Source organism: Chrysoperla carnea, chromosome 3 (assembly GCF_905475395.1).
Source record: "Chrysoperla carnea chromosome 3, inChrCarn1.1, whole genome shotgun sequence".
Lineage (NCBI taxonomy): Eukaryota > Metazoa > Arthropoda > Insecta > Neuroptera > Chrysopidae > Chrysoperla > Chrysoperla carnea.
This window is the reverse complement of record NC_058339.1, coordinates 74,533,120-74,553,386: the sequence shown is the minus strand read 5'-3', so window position 1 is coordinate 74,553,386 and position 20,267 is coordinate 74,533,120. Positions and strand designations below refer to the sequence as shown.

General features: G+C 27.4%; 1 protein-coding gene across 4 annotated transcripts in view; it reads left to right on the top strand.

The window, feature by feature from the left end:
- The window catches only part of LOC123296756 (protein bric-a-brac 1-like), a 461,654-nt gene extending 447,249 nt beyond the window's left edge, over positions 1–14,405 (top strand). For 2 of the 4 annotated variants that reach the window (XM_044878401.1, XM_044878399.1), the window contains 3 exons: positions 12,715–13,139; positions 13,206–13,631; positions 14,149–14,405. In XM_044878401.1, the coding sequence (XP_044734336.1) occupies positions 12,715–13,139; positions 13,206–13,631; positions 14,149–14,274 (977 nt within the window). In that variant the 3' untranslated portion in view covers positions 14,275–14,405. Of the gene's footprint in view, positions 1–8,107; positions 8,992–12,714; positions 13,140–13,205; positions 13,632–14,148 lie in introns of those variants that run through there. The other 2 variants (XM_044878400.1, XM_044878402.1) reach the window with 2 other exon arrangements.
- Positions 14,406–20,267: the final 5,862 nt, after the last annotated feature.

The following is a 20,267-nucleotide window of genomic DNA, read 5'->3' as shown; positions in this document are numbered from 1 at the left end:
TAGAATGGTATTTAAGTCACAAAACACAATAGTAAATTTACTTTTTGTAGGTACTTAAAATTTGATTTCACTTGAAAACAAAAGCACATAGACAACCATTCTTTCGATTACTTGCAATCTGGTAATTAAAGTTTATTTTCATAAAATTATTATCATATCATATAGACATCAATATCATTCAAGAAACTGAACAAAGATACCTTCTTTAAAGAAACATTCTCGTAAGGTGTTTTTATTATATAGACAGCAGATATCGTACATCGTACATTACAAAATCAACTTGTATTTTTTGAATAATTTAATAAATATATAGCACGATTAGGTTTATTCATAATAGATTTAAGGATCATTACATTTGTTTGTAATATTTAGCTAACAAGTATCCAGAGTTAACTTTAAAGTTACAATACCTTGCAGCTATATTATAAATCAATAATCTGTATATTTATAATAAAATAAAATATAAAAAACTATAAAATACTTATTTAAAAATTAATAATTTCAGTTATTGTTTTTGTTTTAATACTTATAAATTATTTAAAAATCATTTGACAAAACATTCTATACATTTCATACCAATATAGTATAGTCTAAGTAGGTTCAAATATTTCCAATTATCACAATTTTCACACGATTTTTTTATGTTACCTGCTTAACAACTTTTATTACTCGGAAATTATCCATTAAATAATGAAATGGTTGTGTTTTGAGTATATAGACTGGACCATTTTAATCTATTGCGGTTAATAGCTCGTTTTGTAGTTAACGAATCATCATATTCTGACATCTGATTGGGCCTAGTTTTCCGGGTTGGTTAGTAGTCAATTTAAATCCTAAAAGGTAAGAGATGGAATAACACTTTAAATTAGAAAATTGATCCTCATAAAAAAATTAAAAATTTTAATTTAAAATATTCTTTCGGAAGAAATGCAACTTAAATATATGTCATTATTGCATTTAATCGAAAAAAAATACGCTAGTTATAGAAAAAATTTGTAGAAAAAATTATCAAGAACAATAAAGGTCTTTCGTCTATGTTAATAACTTTTAAGCCCAGGTAAATTTTCAAGATCATTTGTAGATCAAGGTGAAATAACCTTGAAACTTGAATTTCAAGTCAAAGTCATGGACACTGGTGGCTTTTAACCAAAGCATTTTTCTATTTCTAGCATGTCTCTTTCGATTAAATGCAATATTGGCATATTATTAAGTCGGATTTCCTCCGAAAGTTAACGATTTTCACAAAAATGTTAGTTTCTTTGTGACGACCAACTTTCTAATTTAAAGTGTTATTCTATCTCTTACCTTTGCACTATTCGGAGAACTAGAGGTTTAATCTGATGTTTATGGGATCTTTTTTAAGATAACTAAGTATACATGGTGTTTAAGCAATTAACGCTGATAGTTATTATCTTTACTTACTTTAAATTGGATATATTTCATAAGTATAAAGTATGTACTTGTTAATTTTATACTCACATATATGGTGGTAAAATAAATTGAACACTTGTTAAAACACTTAAAAAACATAAATATTTGTTTTATAATATTTATTTATTATTAAAAAATTAATAATTTACTTTTTTTACTTTCAATTCAATATGTTTAGTTACTATTTTTATTATTATTGTTATTATTTTTGATTTGTGATATTTATTTATCCGTGATTTTATTCATAATTATATGGAGTGGAACAAAACTCAAGGATATCAATCAGTTGAAAATTTATTCGAGTAAAAAATGTTTATTAAAATATAAAAAAACAAAAAATGGCTAATAATGTCTTAGTAAATTTTCTGAAATAGAACATTAAGGCCACCTTAATCATATCACTGATTGAATTGATACTATTTGAAGAAATTCTTACGAAATATCAGTATCAGTAGAAAATCAACAAATTTGTTTTCTCGAGCCTTGAATTTTACATTACGATTAAAATTATTGTAACTACGTTACTTATCTCATCGTTCTGATTTCTTTGCGGGTTGGGAGGTGAAACAAAGAAAAGTGTATCATAAAAAACGATATCAAAAACCGACCATTTTTACCTGGTCACTTAGGAAACTAAAACTTTCAATCGATTCAGCTTGCCATGAATTTAAGAATAAGCAAAAATACTTTTATAATTTGTCATTGATTTTATTATTGCTTTGTGTGTTTTTGGAAGTGTTGAAGTCAAATCTAGAGCCTTTCTCTACATTTTTTGATGAGTACTGCCAACAGCACAATTTTCGTAGTTTTAAAGACAAATAGATTAGCCATTATTTGGTCTGAATTGAAGTTCTTTAGTTTCTTAAATGTTCTGACGACATCAAAAACTGACCATTTTCACTTAGGTCGCCCAGGCAAGTTAAACTTTTTTATAGAAAGTGTTGATTACTCTGTCACATTACACTTACATAAATTATATTCCCATATAATACATACTATACATACAGTTTGCGCTCTCACTGCACTGGTAAACAGTGATGTTTAGGACAAAATGTTTCAAAAGTTGTATATTTTTTTATAAGGAAAATTTTTTACATTTAAACTTTTGTTCTATCTCTAACGGTATACAAGATGGGTTCAACAGACCCAAGACCCACTTGACCTATGTTGCTCATTTACGAACTCGACGTCACTTTTTACGTCCTAAGCACGCTATACTAATGCTAATAAAAATGTTCTAAAAATATCTTTACCCCATTTAGAATTCTTTAGTGCATAAACATACCCAAAGACAGAATCGAATGTTTTTGAAAAATTGTCATCTGACGATCGTTAAAAACAAATTTTCCTTAATCAACTAGATTAAGTTTTTATGCGCTTCGTTTAGAACTCTAAAGAATTCCTATATAATTTAAAAGCCCACTCTATAATAATATAAAATATATCACCTTGTATACATATAAGTATAGCTTGTGTATTTATTATTATTTATACAATTTTTTTTTTTATACAAATGTTTTTACGTTACGACCATGAATGGTTGTTACCAAGTTTTACTTAGTCAATATAAGAGTTACATACATACATAAATACATATATACATACAGCGTGCATTTAATATAAAAAAAATTTTATATTTTATATTAAAAAATAACACAAAGCGTTTTGATTAAAACAAAGAAAGAAATCAAAGTTTTATATTTATATGTTTTATTATTATTATTCATATTTATAACTAACTAACTACGTGTAGCTATAATGTATTGTGTGTACCAACAATCATGTGGATAGTATTTGAAAATCGTATTGTTCCAATAAGACTCAATTTACCAATAAAACAAGTGAAAACAAACAAATGACTGAGTTAATTGTTTAAATACCATGTTACATAGACAGTGTTGATTACGCAATCGTTTGTTGTTTTTTTTTACGTCATTTAATTAAAGAAAGACATTCACTCTTAGATAACCACACATAATTGATATTCTCATATTCGTTGTGTGCGTAGTCATGGTAGGGATAATAAAATCGATGCCAGCGCTTTAAGTGAAAAATTTTGGAGATAAAGTGGGCTGTTATGACTAATTTGCAATTATTTACATGTTAATGATATAGAAACTGTCAAATTAAAATGATTGAAAAACACTAATTAATTAAACTTAATGCATTATAAATTGTGAAAATAAGAAATCAAATTGTACAAATATTATTTTTCAAATGTTAATTATCGTAATTATTTATTTAAATTTGTGAAACAAGAATATTAAATTTTAAATGTAAGTTTTCAATGCAATCCACACAATTATATATGCATCCATTAATTCTATAATTAAAGTAGTGTATCGTTGTCATGGAAACGAAATTCACGCTCGGAGCGAATAATAAATACTATATTTAATGTTATAAACTAATTTGTGCCCTCACTGGTACACAGTGATGTTTACTAAAAAATAAGTCAAACAAAAGTTGTTTATTATTTAATAAGGAACATTTTTAACACTTAAAATTTTGCTTTATCTCTAACGGTTTACAAGATGGGTCCTATAGACCCGAGGTTCAATTTACCTATGTTGCACATTTACTCAACCACACTTTTTACGTTCTAAGCATGCTATATGAATTTCAGCTTAATATCTCTTTTCGTTTTCGAATTATCGTAGTTCAGACAGACAAACTGGCATTCGGACAGACAACCGGCAATATATTTTATGAACATCTAAACTAAAAATTGTGTTCGCAGCATCAATATTTTTAAGCGTTACAAACTTGGGATTGAACTTAGTAGATCTATTATTTTTTCAAAATAATAGGAAATTTGTTATCAATCATATTAATTAATATCTTGAATTGGATATTCTACTATGTTTGAAGAAGTACTTCAAAATATTGATTTTCCTAATGAAAAGCCACAAAAAATATATTTTTGCAAAATAAATTCACTTTCTTGCCATAAAAGTAAATTTATTATTCTCTAAAAAACGCTGTCAGCCATTTTAGGGGCATAATATTGGTAAAAACATCAGTCGTATATGTAATAAATAAAGCTTATGGTAACATAACCTACAATTACCAACTATGAAAGCCATCAACAAATTAGAAAAAATGCATATTATTTTTGCCTATACGATGGCATATCATGGCGGCTCGCTTGATACACAGATTAAAAATTTATACTTTTAATTTTAATATACTCAAAATTAGAATATTTAAGGTGGTTGTCTTTGTACAATTATAGATATGCTTAGCACACTCATAGATATGCTCAGCAAACTCAAATAAGTATTAATTTTAACATGCTTTTAACTCGACTGTCCATTTATCACGTATTCTGTATGATAATAGCATTATAATAAACATCTGTAATTCTGTATTAAATAGGCATCTCTCTTACACTACTTATACTCTAAATATAATTGTTTCTGTTATACAAAAAATTTAAATAACTTTGAGTGACTATATCTCAAGAATGAAGCGATCAATAGTTTTGATTTTTACATGCACAAATACATGAATGTTCAGTTAGTTTTTTGAAAATATCTTAAATCTACTTTTTGTCTAGAATTAAAAAACTTGTTAAAAACACAACAAAAAACGCAACCTTTCCTAGGCTCTCCAGGTTAATCATCCGATCTTTAATTGTATTTAACTCGAGTTAGAGACGGTCAATCGACTTCTAATTTTTTTGGTTAATGTATTATTATATTCCTAATAAGTATACACAAATTTAGAATTTTCTGTCGATGTGTCCATAGCAAGATAACAACCCTAAGTAAATTTCTACATAAATTTTAATTTTTATCAAATTTCATAATTTATTTTTCAGTATCCTATTGTAGGTTTAAAATTATGTGCCACACTAATTTTAATACATTCTATACATGAATATAAATGTATGTAACAATTACCAATTACCGATTTATATTATATATTGATATGAGAAATTTTTTTCATATAAAATATATATTCATATATATGGTACATTTTTATATTTATATATATGGTATATATAATATAATCGTTTATTGAAAAATCAACGTGTGAGGTTCCAATTTTATATAATAATGATTATATCAATAAAAAATATATAAGATTACATATGTAAGTACATTATTCACAACGCAAACATTTGGTCTGATCGATCCATTTTTAACTATAGCAACTTAGCTTATAGTTTTAGCTAAATCCAGTGCCTGATTTAGATCACTTGAAATCGTAATTATAAATCATTAAAGAAGTTCGTCCGTCACGTGACTAGTCAGTTAGTCAGCTAAGCAAATAGTATGACGTAAATGTAATAAAATGCTCTAAAAATATCGTGAAAGCTTCAAAAACCAAAGTATTTTTTATGTTTTTTTTTGGGAAAGCACCGTAAGGTATTTTATTTGCATAAACAGAATCTGTGATAAATTTTCTTCATGATGAATACTTTTTTGAAGCTCATTCATTGATTACTTTTTGTACAATTAACATTATTGTGAGTTCTTCCATAAGGCACTGTGTTAAAAATCACAATCTTAAAATGAAATAATTCAAAATTTTGCCCAGGAAGGGGCCCCAAAACTGAAATTTGAACTATCATCTACCACATGCAGCCGGACTACCTTAATCCGTAGAAAAAGTTTGAATAAATTTGAGGTGGATGAAGGAGCATTACAACAATGTTTGATTTAAAGGCTCAACATTTTTTTTAGGTAGACTTTTAGTCAAAGATATGTGGTTAAAATATCAGCTTAGGTATCCATGCAAATTTTTAAGAAAAAAATCATTGAAAATCGATATAAAATACATTTCTCTTCTGAAAAAAATCTCAAAAAACGACATATTTTGAAAGTTTTTGATAATTTTCACTTGGAATGAATGAAAACAAATTTACACAAAACTTTTTAATAGAAAGTAAACATATTAGCAATGAAATAAAAAAGGAAAACAACCAAATGTCTCCATCTATATAAGAAATGTACGAACAGGGTAGATTAAGGGTTGAAATTATTTTTATCTTATTTTCAACTATGATGATGGATTTTATTTAACCTTATGAATGTAGACGAAAAATCATAAGAATAAAATTTTTCGAAATTAATTAAGGCGTTGAAAACTACTTTTGAAAAATATGTAGATGTTTTTTTGAATAAAAATATTGGTTTCATCAGTGAATCGTATTTATTCCAGAAAAAATTGAAATCGATCATTTAGTTGAAATCCGGCACTGGCCTATATACAGCAGCTAACTTTTTACATTAAGCTGTTACAAACAAACATTTAAAATATAAATTTTTATAACAAGCTATTTAACTACTTGCAAAACGTGAAACGTATACGTTTCAGAAACGTTAAAATTTCATTTAGATAAAAAAACATATTTAGTGTAATTATTTCTGTTTATTAATAATTTCCCGGCCAACTTGTGTAATAATGGGTGGTCTAATGCCTTATTAGAAACGCTATGAATATTTTTTGGCCTAGTAAAACGGTTTAATTAAAGAAAGACGGTTTTTTATTGTTTTCAATCTACCTATTTGCCTATCGAAGTCTTTCGAAGTTAGAGCAGCCTGCTTATAATTTTTGAATGACTTCTTTTTAATGTCTACAAATAGATCTAACAGTACACTGCAATTTTTTATACCCTGTATATATGTATTATATATCAAGGTATATTAAGTTTAGTCGCAAGTTTGTAACGCTTGAAAATCTTGAAATTTTGCTATAGGTATTCATAAAATAACCTAATTGGTCTATTTCCACTTGTCTGCCCGTCTGTCTGCGGACACGATAACTCAAAAACAGAAAGAGATATAAAGCTGAGATTTAGTTCGTAAATAAGCAACATAGATCAGGTCTTGGGTAGGGCCCATCTTGTAAACCGTTAGAAATAAAACAAAAGTTTAAATGTAAAAAACGTTCCTTATAAAAAAATAAAACACTTTTGTTTGAAACATTTTTTCGTTTCGTTGAAGCATAATTTGTTCTTTTTAAATTACAGCCTATTCCGGAAAATAAATTTTCGTATTTTCTAGGATATGCTGTAATTTGCAAAGGGCAAACACCTAAAATCTTAAATACATGTCAAGACACAAAAAAATGACCGAGTGGAGGCTGATGTGAACCCCCCTCCCCGTGGGAATTTTCGACACATACATTTATTTTTATATTAACATGTACTTAAAGGTTTTAGGTGTCTACCACTTGCAAATTACAGCATATCCCAGAGAAACACGATAATTTATTTTGCGAAATATACTGTAATTTAAAAAAGGGGAAACAATTAAATTCTTAAAGGGGTGGTGGGTTTCATATAGGTGACATGTGGTGGAGTATAGCATAGCTAATAAGCTAATAACTTTTGACTACTGGGATAAAACTACCCTGACATGTTCTATAAAAAAAATATTATAAATCATATCGTTGCAAACTATAAATTTTTGACTCAATTGACACACTGTATAAACTGAGAACTCCCCAAAGTAAAATAAATTAGTAGGTATTTAGCTTCGAATAAAATTTATCAAAATATTTTATAAATTAATAATAGTGTTAATAAATCCCTATAATTACAATCCTAATTTTTCCCTAAACGCCAACCCCGATAATATTAATTTTTTTAAATAAATTTTTTTTTTTGTGTGTTTTATTAAAATATTATTTTTTGATTTTGAACCCTCTTTGTACCAAACTATAGAATATCGCAGTATGTTGAAATTAAAAGCACCCACATGGACTCAAACACAGCTAAAAGAAGCCATCGAAGCTGTTGTAACACAAAAGATGCGATTCACACAAGCATCTGCACGTTATGGAATACCGAAAGGAACATTATACGATAATATCTTAGGGAAATCAAAGCGTATGGTTGTCTTAGAAGAAGCTGGTTTAACAAAAACCGAAGAAGATGCTGTTTTAGAATTTTGTTGTGATGTAAGCGTATCACCATATAATCGTCGTACGAAAAAATCATTAACATCAGTATTAGCATTCGTTGAGAAATTGCGTCGTGCACGCGATCCAGAATTTATGTTTACGGGATTATCGGGATTCCGTTGGTGGTGGGCTTTTTGTAAAAAACATAGTATTGTTTCACTGTATTATGAAAATAATAATTCTAAAGTTACAAACACATCATTTTAGGCTAATTTTTTTGCATACTTTACATTCAAATCATTATTTCAGTTACTTTAAGGCACTTTCAGGGACCGATCAAGGGGGGAGCGAACCGAGCAACTGCCCGGAGCGGCAAAAATGTGGGGCGGCTAATCCTTAAAATATGATATAGAGTAATCTCGATAATCGGGACTCAATAAGACCAGTGCCATTCCAAAAACTGGAATCGTATGGAAAAGTTCATTATAATTTATTTATAAATAAAATAAAACACTGAAAAAACACCATAAGTATCTATGTATTGAAGCGAAACTGTACGTATGCTTTTTTAATTTGACATATGCATGAAACTCGAAAAATAGCTTTTATCGATAAAAATGCTTCATACAAAAAATGTTGGGTCTATATGGGCGCACATCTTTCGCAGACATTAAACTTGATCCAGGTTTGTAAGCTCATTCCATAACTGGTAATCGATAAATGAAACTTTAAATTAGAAAGTTTTTATTGATTTAAAAAGTAACATTTGTTGTTTTTGCAGGCGAAACAGGTCTCAAAAATTTTACCAAAATTGTTTTTTCGTATCAAAATTGTTAATTCGTATAATTATTTCTGCGTAATCTAGGCATTCTTCGAAAAAGGCCATTTTAGTTCAAATTAAATGAACAAACGCAGAAAAAGCTTGATTTTTTTCCATCAATTACTGTCAAAACTATTCGCTCTACAAAAAAATGTTTGCGTATTTATCAAGTTTTTTATTTAAAGCGTTCGTATAATGTTTGTCAGTTATGAATCAGAGTGAAGTTTTAATTGAACCTGAAAACCTAGTTCGAATTCCGTGCCGGTATAAGATGTGTGTCTTTGAAACTAATATTTTTCGTTTGATGCATTTTCCACGATTAAATATATTTATCCAATTTCAGCACATGTCAACTTAAAAAAGACACGCTGTATATGATATAAGTGTAAACAGCGTCAAATATTATTTTTTCCCGGAGAGGCTGAATAGCTAGATCGGACCCTGGGCACTTTCATCTCGATTGTTGCTCAGATATTTGTCAAACAGAGTTTTCCAATATGACAACTTCGGAAATTTTCGTGTATAATAAACGCAGTCTCTGACATTTTTCCATTTACCTCACATATTTAAACCGCAGACAATTTTCGTTTTTGTATTCACATAAAGAATTCCTTGCCCATCTCCAGACGACTATCTTTTGATGCTAGCACACACAAAAATATTTGCAAATTTATAAAAAAATTTAATTATACAGAAATGAATTACTAAAAATGAATGTTCGAAATGAATTTCTAAAAATTGTTAAGTTGGCAAGGCACTCGGTAGTGATACACAAACGCCCGGGATCGATCCCCGTCGGCAGTGCATTTTTTTTTACTTTTTTTCATTAAAAAAGAATTTTAAAGTAATACCAATTTTACCCAATGAGACAAAATAGTTTTGGATATTTTTTCTTTCACAAGAAAATCGAAATAACGAACTAAAACTTATCATCAAACAATACTTTGTTTTAAGCCCTACCAACAAACCTTTGTTTTTGAGATCAGATATAAAATTTATTTTGAATATAAATGAAAAATTGTCATTTTGTATTAATGAAATTTTATTCATGTTTACAGATTAATTCTTGCTGAATTATTTGCTCATTATTTAACTAATTTTCCCAAAATTAATAATTTTGTATTAACTAGAAGTAGATTTTTTATAATTTTTAATTATTATCACTCAAAAATGTCTAAAAAATGTGATGGCTTGGTTTAAATTATCAAAAATAAATTTTTTTTATGAAATAAATTTTGGACGAATATTTCTTAATATATTTTAATTTTATAAAATAAACCAAGTCTTATAGGTAGCTTTAAAAAAAACATTCATTTCGAGCTAAAGACATTCCAAAAAAAAATTTTTTGTCTTAATTAAAAAGTGCCTTTTTAAATAAGCAATAAAAGTTTTTAAAAATAACTTCAGTTCCTTTGTTTTTTATAATAAATTTTTCAAGTGCCTTTCTTGGATATTTTCTGTTTACAAACAATTATTAAGACATTAAATATTATTTTTAATACTCGTTCATATTAAAAACGAACAAATTAATTATTAAAAATATTTAAAAAAAAAAAAAAAAAATAGCAATACACGCACTCATTTTCTTTTTGTAATGATGAAAAAGAATTTTAAAAGACTGTTATTGACAATTATTAATTATTTAAAAATAAAACAAAAATCATTTAAATATTGTTAAAAATCAAATTTTTCAATACTATATTATAAAAAAGAAAATGTTAAAAATGTCTTTTTGAAAAAGAAAAAAATTAATCAATTAATTTTTATGTTTGATATTAAATTTATTTAAATTACTATTATAAGTTAGGAAATAAGTTCAACAATTAATTTTTTAGGAGAATTACAGGACTACAATAATTTTTTTTTCTAGCACACAATATATATATATATATAAGCTTATAAAAGACCCTTGCCAATTTTTGTTAATGAAAATTTAGTTTTTATACTTAATTATAATTATAATTTACATAATATTATGTTTAACATAAATTTTTTTGACAGATTGTGTCAAAAAATTTAAATAAGTTACGTTTTTTAGTTCCATTTTTATTATAATTATTAATTCAGAATTGTCGCACGCGTTTTCATAGAATTTTTTTTTACAATAGAGAAGTTGCATGTTTTTTAACTGTAATTTTTTTCGAAAGTTTACTAAAAATTGCTAAGAAAACTTTAAAAAACAAAACTTTTTTTAAATTGATTTTTCATGTAAATTACAATAAAAAATGGTTTTCATAACCATATATTCAAACACCAATGACGTCAACACATCGTTTTAGCAACGCCATCGCACGGAGAAATGATAAAATAACATGCAGAATGATAAATGGCTTGTTCAACTGCTTTCACTAAATCATAACGTAATTTTCCATAGAAACAAACTGAAAAATATAAATTTAGCGTGATTCCGATTGGCTCACAGCCTCAACGGGTATGCATACGTCACTACCGTTTTTTTTATTCAAAAATATTATTAATAATTAATAAAAAAGTGAAATTATCAATTTAAAAAAAATTTACTTAAATATACTTTAGATGGATTATTTTTTCATTTATATGAATTTGTGGTAAAAAAAATTGATGCAAGTTCTCTATTGTACAGAATCGGGATCCCACTTATTTTTTGCTATAAAATATTTAAAAATTTACGAATTTTTTATGTTTTTTAATTGTTTTTGTCCCCATTAAGAAACATATTTCAACTTCTAAATATTATTAATTTTTTCGAAGTTTAAGTGAACAAAAAAAGAGTTTTTATGCAGCCTCGATTCTGCAAAATTTATCATTTTATACTCAATGAAAAGCTCACATCACATATACTAGCCATTAGCAATCGTCGGCAACTTTGAAATTTTTTCATATAATTTGAGAAAATGACAATTCTGAAGACGCACAATTATCATTAAGTCTTAAGTTTTTTACAAAAATTGTAAAAAAATTAAAAAATCAATTTATTTTGTTTAAAAATTTGAAGCTTTTATTTTTTTGTTAATTAACAAAATTTTAGGTTAAGTTACATTAATTTTTATTCATGTTTTCGTTTCTTATTTCAAACATTCCATTATAAATTAATTATGTAACATTCATGAATTATTTTTTCAGAATAAAAATTATCAATAAATAAAAATTTAAAGAAAGAATATTATATTAAATGGATCAACATTTTATTTTTGTTATTTTATTTTTTTATGTTTTTAGGTCATAATAATTTTGGGTAAATTTATTTATTATTTTTTTATATATAATTAATTTAATTCTTAATATAATTAATAAAACTCATTTTTAAATACAAGGTTGAACCAATTATAATGTTTCTAACCGAAGTTAGACAAATGTGAAAAGTGGAAAATTTCTAAAACAATTTATCATTCCATAATCTTAAAGCAAATTTAAAAGACATCTTATTCGTGGTAAATTTGGATTAGACGTCTGTTTTTAGACAAACATAAATTCTAGCTGAAGATGATGTTTAGTATCCGAAATATAAATTTTTTCCTTAACCTACAATGTTTTTGACATATTAAGAAACAAAAATGATTTTTATTAAAAAACCAAAAATTTAATAAAGAAGCAAAAAAACTAATTGTGATTTGTTTTACCGTTTTCAGCAGACAGCTACCAGTACCAATTACAATCCATGTGGCAAAAATGTTGGAACACAAATCAAAGTCTGGTACATAACTTGCGATTTCGTGAGCGTGGACCATTAAAATCATGGCGACCGGAAACAATGGCCGAAGCAATATTCTCAGTATTAAAAGAAGGTTTATCATTATCACAAGCAGCGCGCAAATATGATATACCATATCCTACTTTTGTATTATACGCAAATCGTGTACATAATATGTTGGGACCATCAGCGGATGGAGGTGCAGATTTACGACCGAAAGGTCGAGGAAGACCCCAAAGGATATTGTTAGGGGTATGGCCTGATGAACATATTCGAGGTGTGATACGAGCTGTAGTGTTTCGAGACTCTCATCAAGCTATTAAAGAAGAAGCTCAATTAGCTGCAGCATATCCACGATTACATGTAAGTTTTCACTTAGGAACTGTAGTTTGCGTCGGAAGCTTTTTAATTTTATATTATTTTAAACAGGATGGTCTAAGTATACACAGTTATGGTACGCCTGGATCATGTAGTAGTAATGGGGGACCTGATCCGAGTGTATCACCTGGGGCAGCTGCTGCTGCAGCTGTAGCCGCTGTAGCACAAGGCTTACGTCAACAAATGTGTAGTATGGTAGCAGCAGCTCAACATCATGGAGGTGGGAGTTTAAGTGGTCTAATACCTGGAATGATGTCACGCGGTAGTCCAACAGATTCTGCTCATGATTTACGAATAAGTCCTGCAGGATCACCGTTAGATACCCCGTTGTCATCCCCGTTAGCATTAGTTGACGCACCAGCATTAAATTTAGCAACTATTGGAAGCAGTGTGGAAGTGGGAATTGGAGTATCGGGTATGGCATATAAACCACCTAGACGATATTCAACGCCCACGTCGGAACGATCTTTATTCCAAGTAAGTAAACTTTCTTTATAAACACATTTTTTAATAATTGTAGGTTATGCGACCATCAACTTTATTTATTCATATAATAATTACATTCATGACTGTTGTTTTTACCAATTTTACGTCACCAAAATGGCTGACAGTGATTTTGCGAGAATAAAAAAGGTTTAAAATTTAATTTAATTTTATGCCAAGAAAGCGTGTTCATTTTACCGAAATATATTTTTTTGTGGCTTTTTATTAGAAAAAACAACAAATACTTTTCCGCACTTAGCAGAATACCCTATTGTGCATGTAAATTGTAAACCATAGATATAAACTTTTAAAATTCGCCGAAAAGTAGAATTTTTGCCTATATAAACTTGATTTATATTTTCTCTCATAGAATTTCATGCCCTATGCTGAAAACTTTGAAATTTTTTGTGTAATTTGATAAAACTTGCTACATAAAGTAATTTAGAAAATTCAAAAATCGTGTTTATTTAACGATTTATTTTCACCTCTCACAATTATTTCTATTTTATAGGATGAAATCGAAGATTTAGTAAAAAGTCCATTAGAATTAACATCACCGCGTATGACGCAACTACCAACAGATCCAAAAGATGTCCAAATTAAAATGGAACCCATGACAGAATGTCGGAGTGAATGAGATAAATATGAACAAATGAAGAAGCCATATTATTGTAGCATTATTAGTCCAACAATAATAATCCATTAAAACAACATCCTAGTGGAGTAGTTGGATAAAACCGATTAAAAAGATCAGCTACAATCAACAAAAATATGCAGTCATCAAAACATTTACTCACAATGTGATAAATATTATTCTTTAATTACCTATATTTATATTAATTAAGAACATTAATTAAAATTAATTCAATTTTTTTTTTAATTATTATACAAAAATTAAACAAAAAAAAAAAAAAAACAGAGATTATTATTAAAATGTATCTATTTATACATTTTTCCAAATTAAAAAAAAAAAATATTAGCTTATTATAATTATTATAGATGAAAATAAATTTTGGACATTTTTATAAAAAATTTATAAAATATTTAAAAAATATTTAATTAATTATTATTATAAAAATATTTAGAAAAGCCAAAGTTCGGCCAGTTTCCGATAAGACTGTATGTTTAAGTAAAAAAAAAAAGTTTTTATGAAAATTGTATAAAACAAATTAAAATTCAAAATTATTTTTAAATCTTTGTATAAAAAATTTTCTTTTTTTTTTTTAGGGATTTTTAAGTTTTTATTTTTTCTTTGAATCACATTGTTTTTTAAGTTGTAAAAATGATTTGCTTATATAATTTTTCGAAAAAAAAAATCACTCATCGACAATCCATATTCAACATAGAAATTGATGATTGATTTAAATACTTGGAATCAAAATCAATAAGTATTTAAATTAATTATAAATTCACAAAAATTTGCAATAATTACAATATTTCTAAATAAACAAAAAAAGAAATAAGAAACCATATGAAATAACCTCAAATATTTTTGCGATCATTCAAATGTCATCCATTCCGATTTTCTGTCATTGCATTATTGATGCAAAAACAATGCTAGGCCTAAATGGAGGCCATTGGATATTTTCCAACACGGTTTTTTGGTTTAGAATTAAAATTATTGTTTTTATTACTTAAATCATATTTTTTTATAAAATTAAAAACTCAAGGATTTTCAAGGAGTAAGGAATCTTAATCCGCATTTTTACCATATTTCTTACTGTGCGTGCGTCTATCGGAAGTGTTTTCGATCAGATCCAAATTTTAATAATTATTAAACGCACAGTAAAAGTTACTTTCAAAACAACGCCATCTTGATAAATCGATCAATAAATACCAGAATTTATATCGTGGATTCAAAATTTTCAGAACTACTTTAAAACTCCACTATGCTTATAAATTGACCAATGATGGCGATATTTTGGAAGGTTTTTAGAAGTTATGTGACACTTTTTAGTAGGTTTGTGACACGATTATACCGTAACATGCTTTACGTCGTGGATTAGAAACATTCAGAGGGACTTCCAAAACAGCACATATGTTGATAAATTTATCGATAATGGCTAGGTTTTAGAAAATTTTTAGTAGATCTGTCACATGATTTAGAAGGTATGTGACACGATCATACCACACATTATGTCTTGGATTGGAAATTATTTGGTATCATTGGAAAAACGACGCCATGTTGAACAATAATGGCAACGTTTTAGAAATTCTGTGACACGATTTAGAAGATCTGGATTGGAAATATTCGATGGCCTCTGTAACTTAGTAAACTGTAGAGAATACATTATTAAGACCACGATCGTACACACTGGTCTAGAAATTTCATAGAGAAATGCAACGGAAATAAAAATATTTTAAATAATTTTGATAGTTTCTGAAAACAGAAAAACGATCGTACATTGTTGATGGAACTTCCAAACCTGTGTGTACCAATGTAATTAGATCAAAACATTAAAAACGTCAAAACCTTACTAAAAATAAATAAATGTCTCTCATCATAATTAATAAAAATAAGGATTATCAATATTTAATAATCAACAAATAATTCCATCCATTTTAAAAAAAGATGGTTGGATAAGATGTTACAAAAGTCAGTGCCAGAATATTTGCAATATTATCCCAGTACAAGTTTCTTTTCTAGACAGAATTGTCGCTCTTCGACAAATACGAAACCTCAATCTCAACTGGTTCGAATATTAATTCAAATAATCTGACATTGATTTTTGTACTAAATTTTATTCTATATAGAATTCAGGTGTGATTTCAGGTAAAATAATTAAACAATTTTACAATATTTAATAAACAAAATAAGAAATAATAATTTGCATGCAATCATCTTTCAATTAATTTAATTAATTTGTTGTTAGCGTCTCATCATAAAATTGTTGTCGTCAAAAAAAAAATCCTTAAAATACACATTAACCGTGGTTACTCGATATAAAAAATTATGTAGACAACGGCGATACCTCTAGAAATTTAGCTTCCCATATAATGATGGCTTGTTGTTAAGAAGAAATTTATAAAGGGTGCTTTTTTTAAGTTGACATGAGCTTGAAACTCGAAAAATAACTTTTATCGATAAAAATGCTTCAAGCAAAAAATATTGGGTGTGAAGTCTCACATTTTACGCAAGCATTAAACTTGGCCTAGGTTTTCAAGTTCAATGAAAAGCTCACTCTACTCCATAACTAATAATGGATAGATTAAATTAAATTAGAAAGTTGTTATTGTTTAAAAAAGTTACATTTTTTGTTCGAAACATTTTTCTGCAAATAGTACAGTTTAGGTAAAAACGGACTGAAAAGTTTTACCCAAAATTATTTTTTCGTATCATAATTGTTTCTGCGAAATCTAGGAACTTTTCGAAAAAAAAATTTCCAATAAATCGAATAAAAGTGGTTTGTTTTTTATAAAAACATGAACAAACCACAAAAAGCTAGATTTATGCTATCAATTACTGTCTAAACTATTCGGAATACACAATTTTCTAATTTTTTCAACCAATGTTTGTCAGTTATGAATCAGGTATAAGATGAAACTGCCTTTGAAACTAACCTTTTTCGTTTTAATCATTTTCTCGATTAAATTTATTTATCGAGTATCAAGCATATGCCAACTTATAAAAGAAAGAAAGACACCTGTATATGGGATGAAAAATATTTAGAAAGTCATTGTTTGTTTTACTTTTTGTATGAAACCACGGCGACTCACATACACATATCCTTAAAATTATTGATGTGATTTTATGAACTCCTCCCAAAACTTTTTAAGCTCATTTTTTTTAAACAATTTGTAAAATAATATTTATACATAAATATATTAATTAATTATAATTAATTAGAATTAATATGAAAAAACAGAAACAGTACAATTCACTTTTACAGCCACACAATAGTTTAAAAAGATTTTTAATTTACAACAGATAAAAAACAGATTATTTGTTAATAGAATTCATAGAGATATAATTATTACCGTCCCTACTATAACTATACAGCAAATAATATATATTTACTATCTTTTATTGTCCTGTATCGACCCCGCTCTCCCTCTTTTAAATCAATCAATATCGTTCATAGACTGTGTGCTCTGCCCCTTGTAAAGAAGAGAGATCCAGTGAACAAAATAGTCATTTTTTTGTATAAAATAGTTACATAATTTAACTAGATTAAAAAATTGGTATAAATTGTGTTGTTACGTACAAGATGTTTCAGGTTGAATGCAGGAAAGAATTCAGAAAAAGTAAAATTATTTTCAATTGTTTATTCATGAATTTGTGATTTAGTGCAGTGACCAAGGCTGGTCCGTTTCGTATTTGATGTACCCTTTTACGCTTAAAGAATTTTGACTTTCTGATTCCGCGTTTCAAGAGCGAAATGTCCAAAATGCGAGGGCATCAATAGTTTATTACAAATTTTTTTAAACAAATACAATTTTTTTATATTTCCGGCATTTGACTGTTAACAGCACAGGGCGAATGGCGAACTCTAGAAACTATCGGCAACATGGATTTTATCATTCTTTGAGGTACCAGGAATAAGAATGTAAGCTTAGCTAACGATCCTCACATTTTGCAGGTGAAACTCCTTCTAGCGCCTGCGCTAAATTAGCACTATAGCGACATTTCTTAAAAAAGCTCCTAGAACACCAAGGATGTAGCCATAACCAAATTATAACATTTTTACGTCGATTACGAATCCGTTGTCGTAGCTGGTGAAAAATTACAGGTTTTCTTTAATTAACGAAAATACCCTGTTTTCCTATAGTTTTTTTGCATTAATAAATAAATTCGTGGATCACAGGGTGAACTTAAGGGCTAAAAACACGCAGACTCCTGGTAACTCGATCCCATTAAAATCATGGCCAACCCGTAGATAAGAGAACGGGCGCACTCATAGCGTAGATTCAAAATGCTTTAATAATGGACATTATAACCTCAAATTCTTAATTATTTATTTTTCGACATTAACATAATTTTTTGTACTCATTGTTACGAACGAAAAATAACTTACTGAAAATGACCATTTATGATTTTCGTTAATAAAAGAAAAACTATTAATTTTTCACCAACTCCGGATTCGTAAGCTACTTAAAAAATAATTAAAATATGTTTTTTCCTGGTGTTCTAGGAGCATTTTTAAGAAAGGTTGCTAAAGTGCAAATACGCCTGCTGTAAGAGATTCGTTTTTTCTTTACAATTTTGTCATATTTGTTAAAAGTATTCAAATTTAACTTTCTGATTAACTGCCAAATGACAATTTATAAAAATGTAAACTAGTTTGACGTAACAACACGTTAAAATAAAAGCACAATATTAAAAATAGTGAAATTAATTCATCATAAATTTTAAGGATTTATATAAAATAAAATAAATAATTACATAAAAATAAAATATCAATTATTATTAATTAAAATAATTCCAATCGTTTGTTTTGATTTAATTTAATCATTATTATAATAAATTAAAACAAAAACAAGATACAATGTACAAACAAATAATAAAAATAAAACTTAAAAAAAAAAAAAAATCAACAATTTTAACAAAACAAAATAGTTTACAAAAAAAAAAAATAATAAAAAGTATAGAATTGAAATACAAAATAATTAATTATATTTAAATAATTCATAAATATTAAAATTAATATTCAATTATTTACGCTCTATAAAAAATATATCAATCAATCAAATCAAATCAATACAAAAGAAAATTGTTGCGTAATTAAAAATAGTGCAATAATTCATTTTTTGTTTTATCAATTAATTTATTTATCAGCTAAATAATTAGCTTTACCTTTCTATGTCACAGATGGATTGTCAAATCAGTAGTTTTATATAACCGTTACATGTTAAAAGAGCTGTAAGACGTTTAGAGCTTAGTAATTTTTTATAATTACTAAACTTTAATACACGCTATCGGGGCGAGGTCTAGTCATAGATCGATGCGAACTTTGTACTAAACATCAGGCTGCCTTTCTCTCGAACGAGAGAGAAAGCGATGTTTACACAATTGAAACAATTGAAATTAGCGCCTCCAAATAAGTTTACAGAACTAACATATTAAACGGCGCAAGCGCATATTTATCAGATTTATACTTCGTATGAAATCTTGACAAATTTATACTTTTTACAATGGTTTCATTTAGTTTTCAGGTACTCATTCTGAGGCGCTGGAAATTATTCAATACCTATTGAACAAATAAATTTATTTTACGCCATATAGATCAAATTCTCTATCCAAAGATCAGTTATCATACAAAAGAGTGTTACCAACTCAAAGATGTGAACCTTTAGAAAAAATACCCTAAACTACTTGTGTAGGGTATTTATACCCTATACCACCTATGACACGATTATATCTGATACTACTTTACGCTCATTAATCAAGCAAATTTAGATGGCCGGTGAATTGTTATAAAATGGTAGTACAATAACTTTCGATAAATCGAAAATTTCATCAAAGCTCCCTCAATAAAGTAGCTTTAAATATTCTTGATTATTATATTTATATTCTAGACTTTTACAGTGCAATAATCCTTTTTTTATTTGGAAACACAAATACATATCATTTAATTGTTACATTTTTATAGTTTATTCATTTTTTAGCTGATAAGTAAATTAATAAAAAAT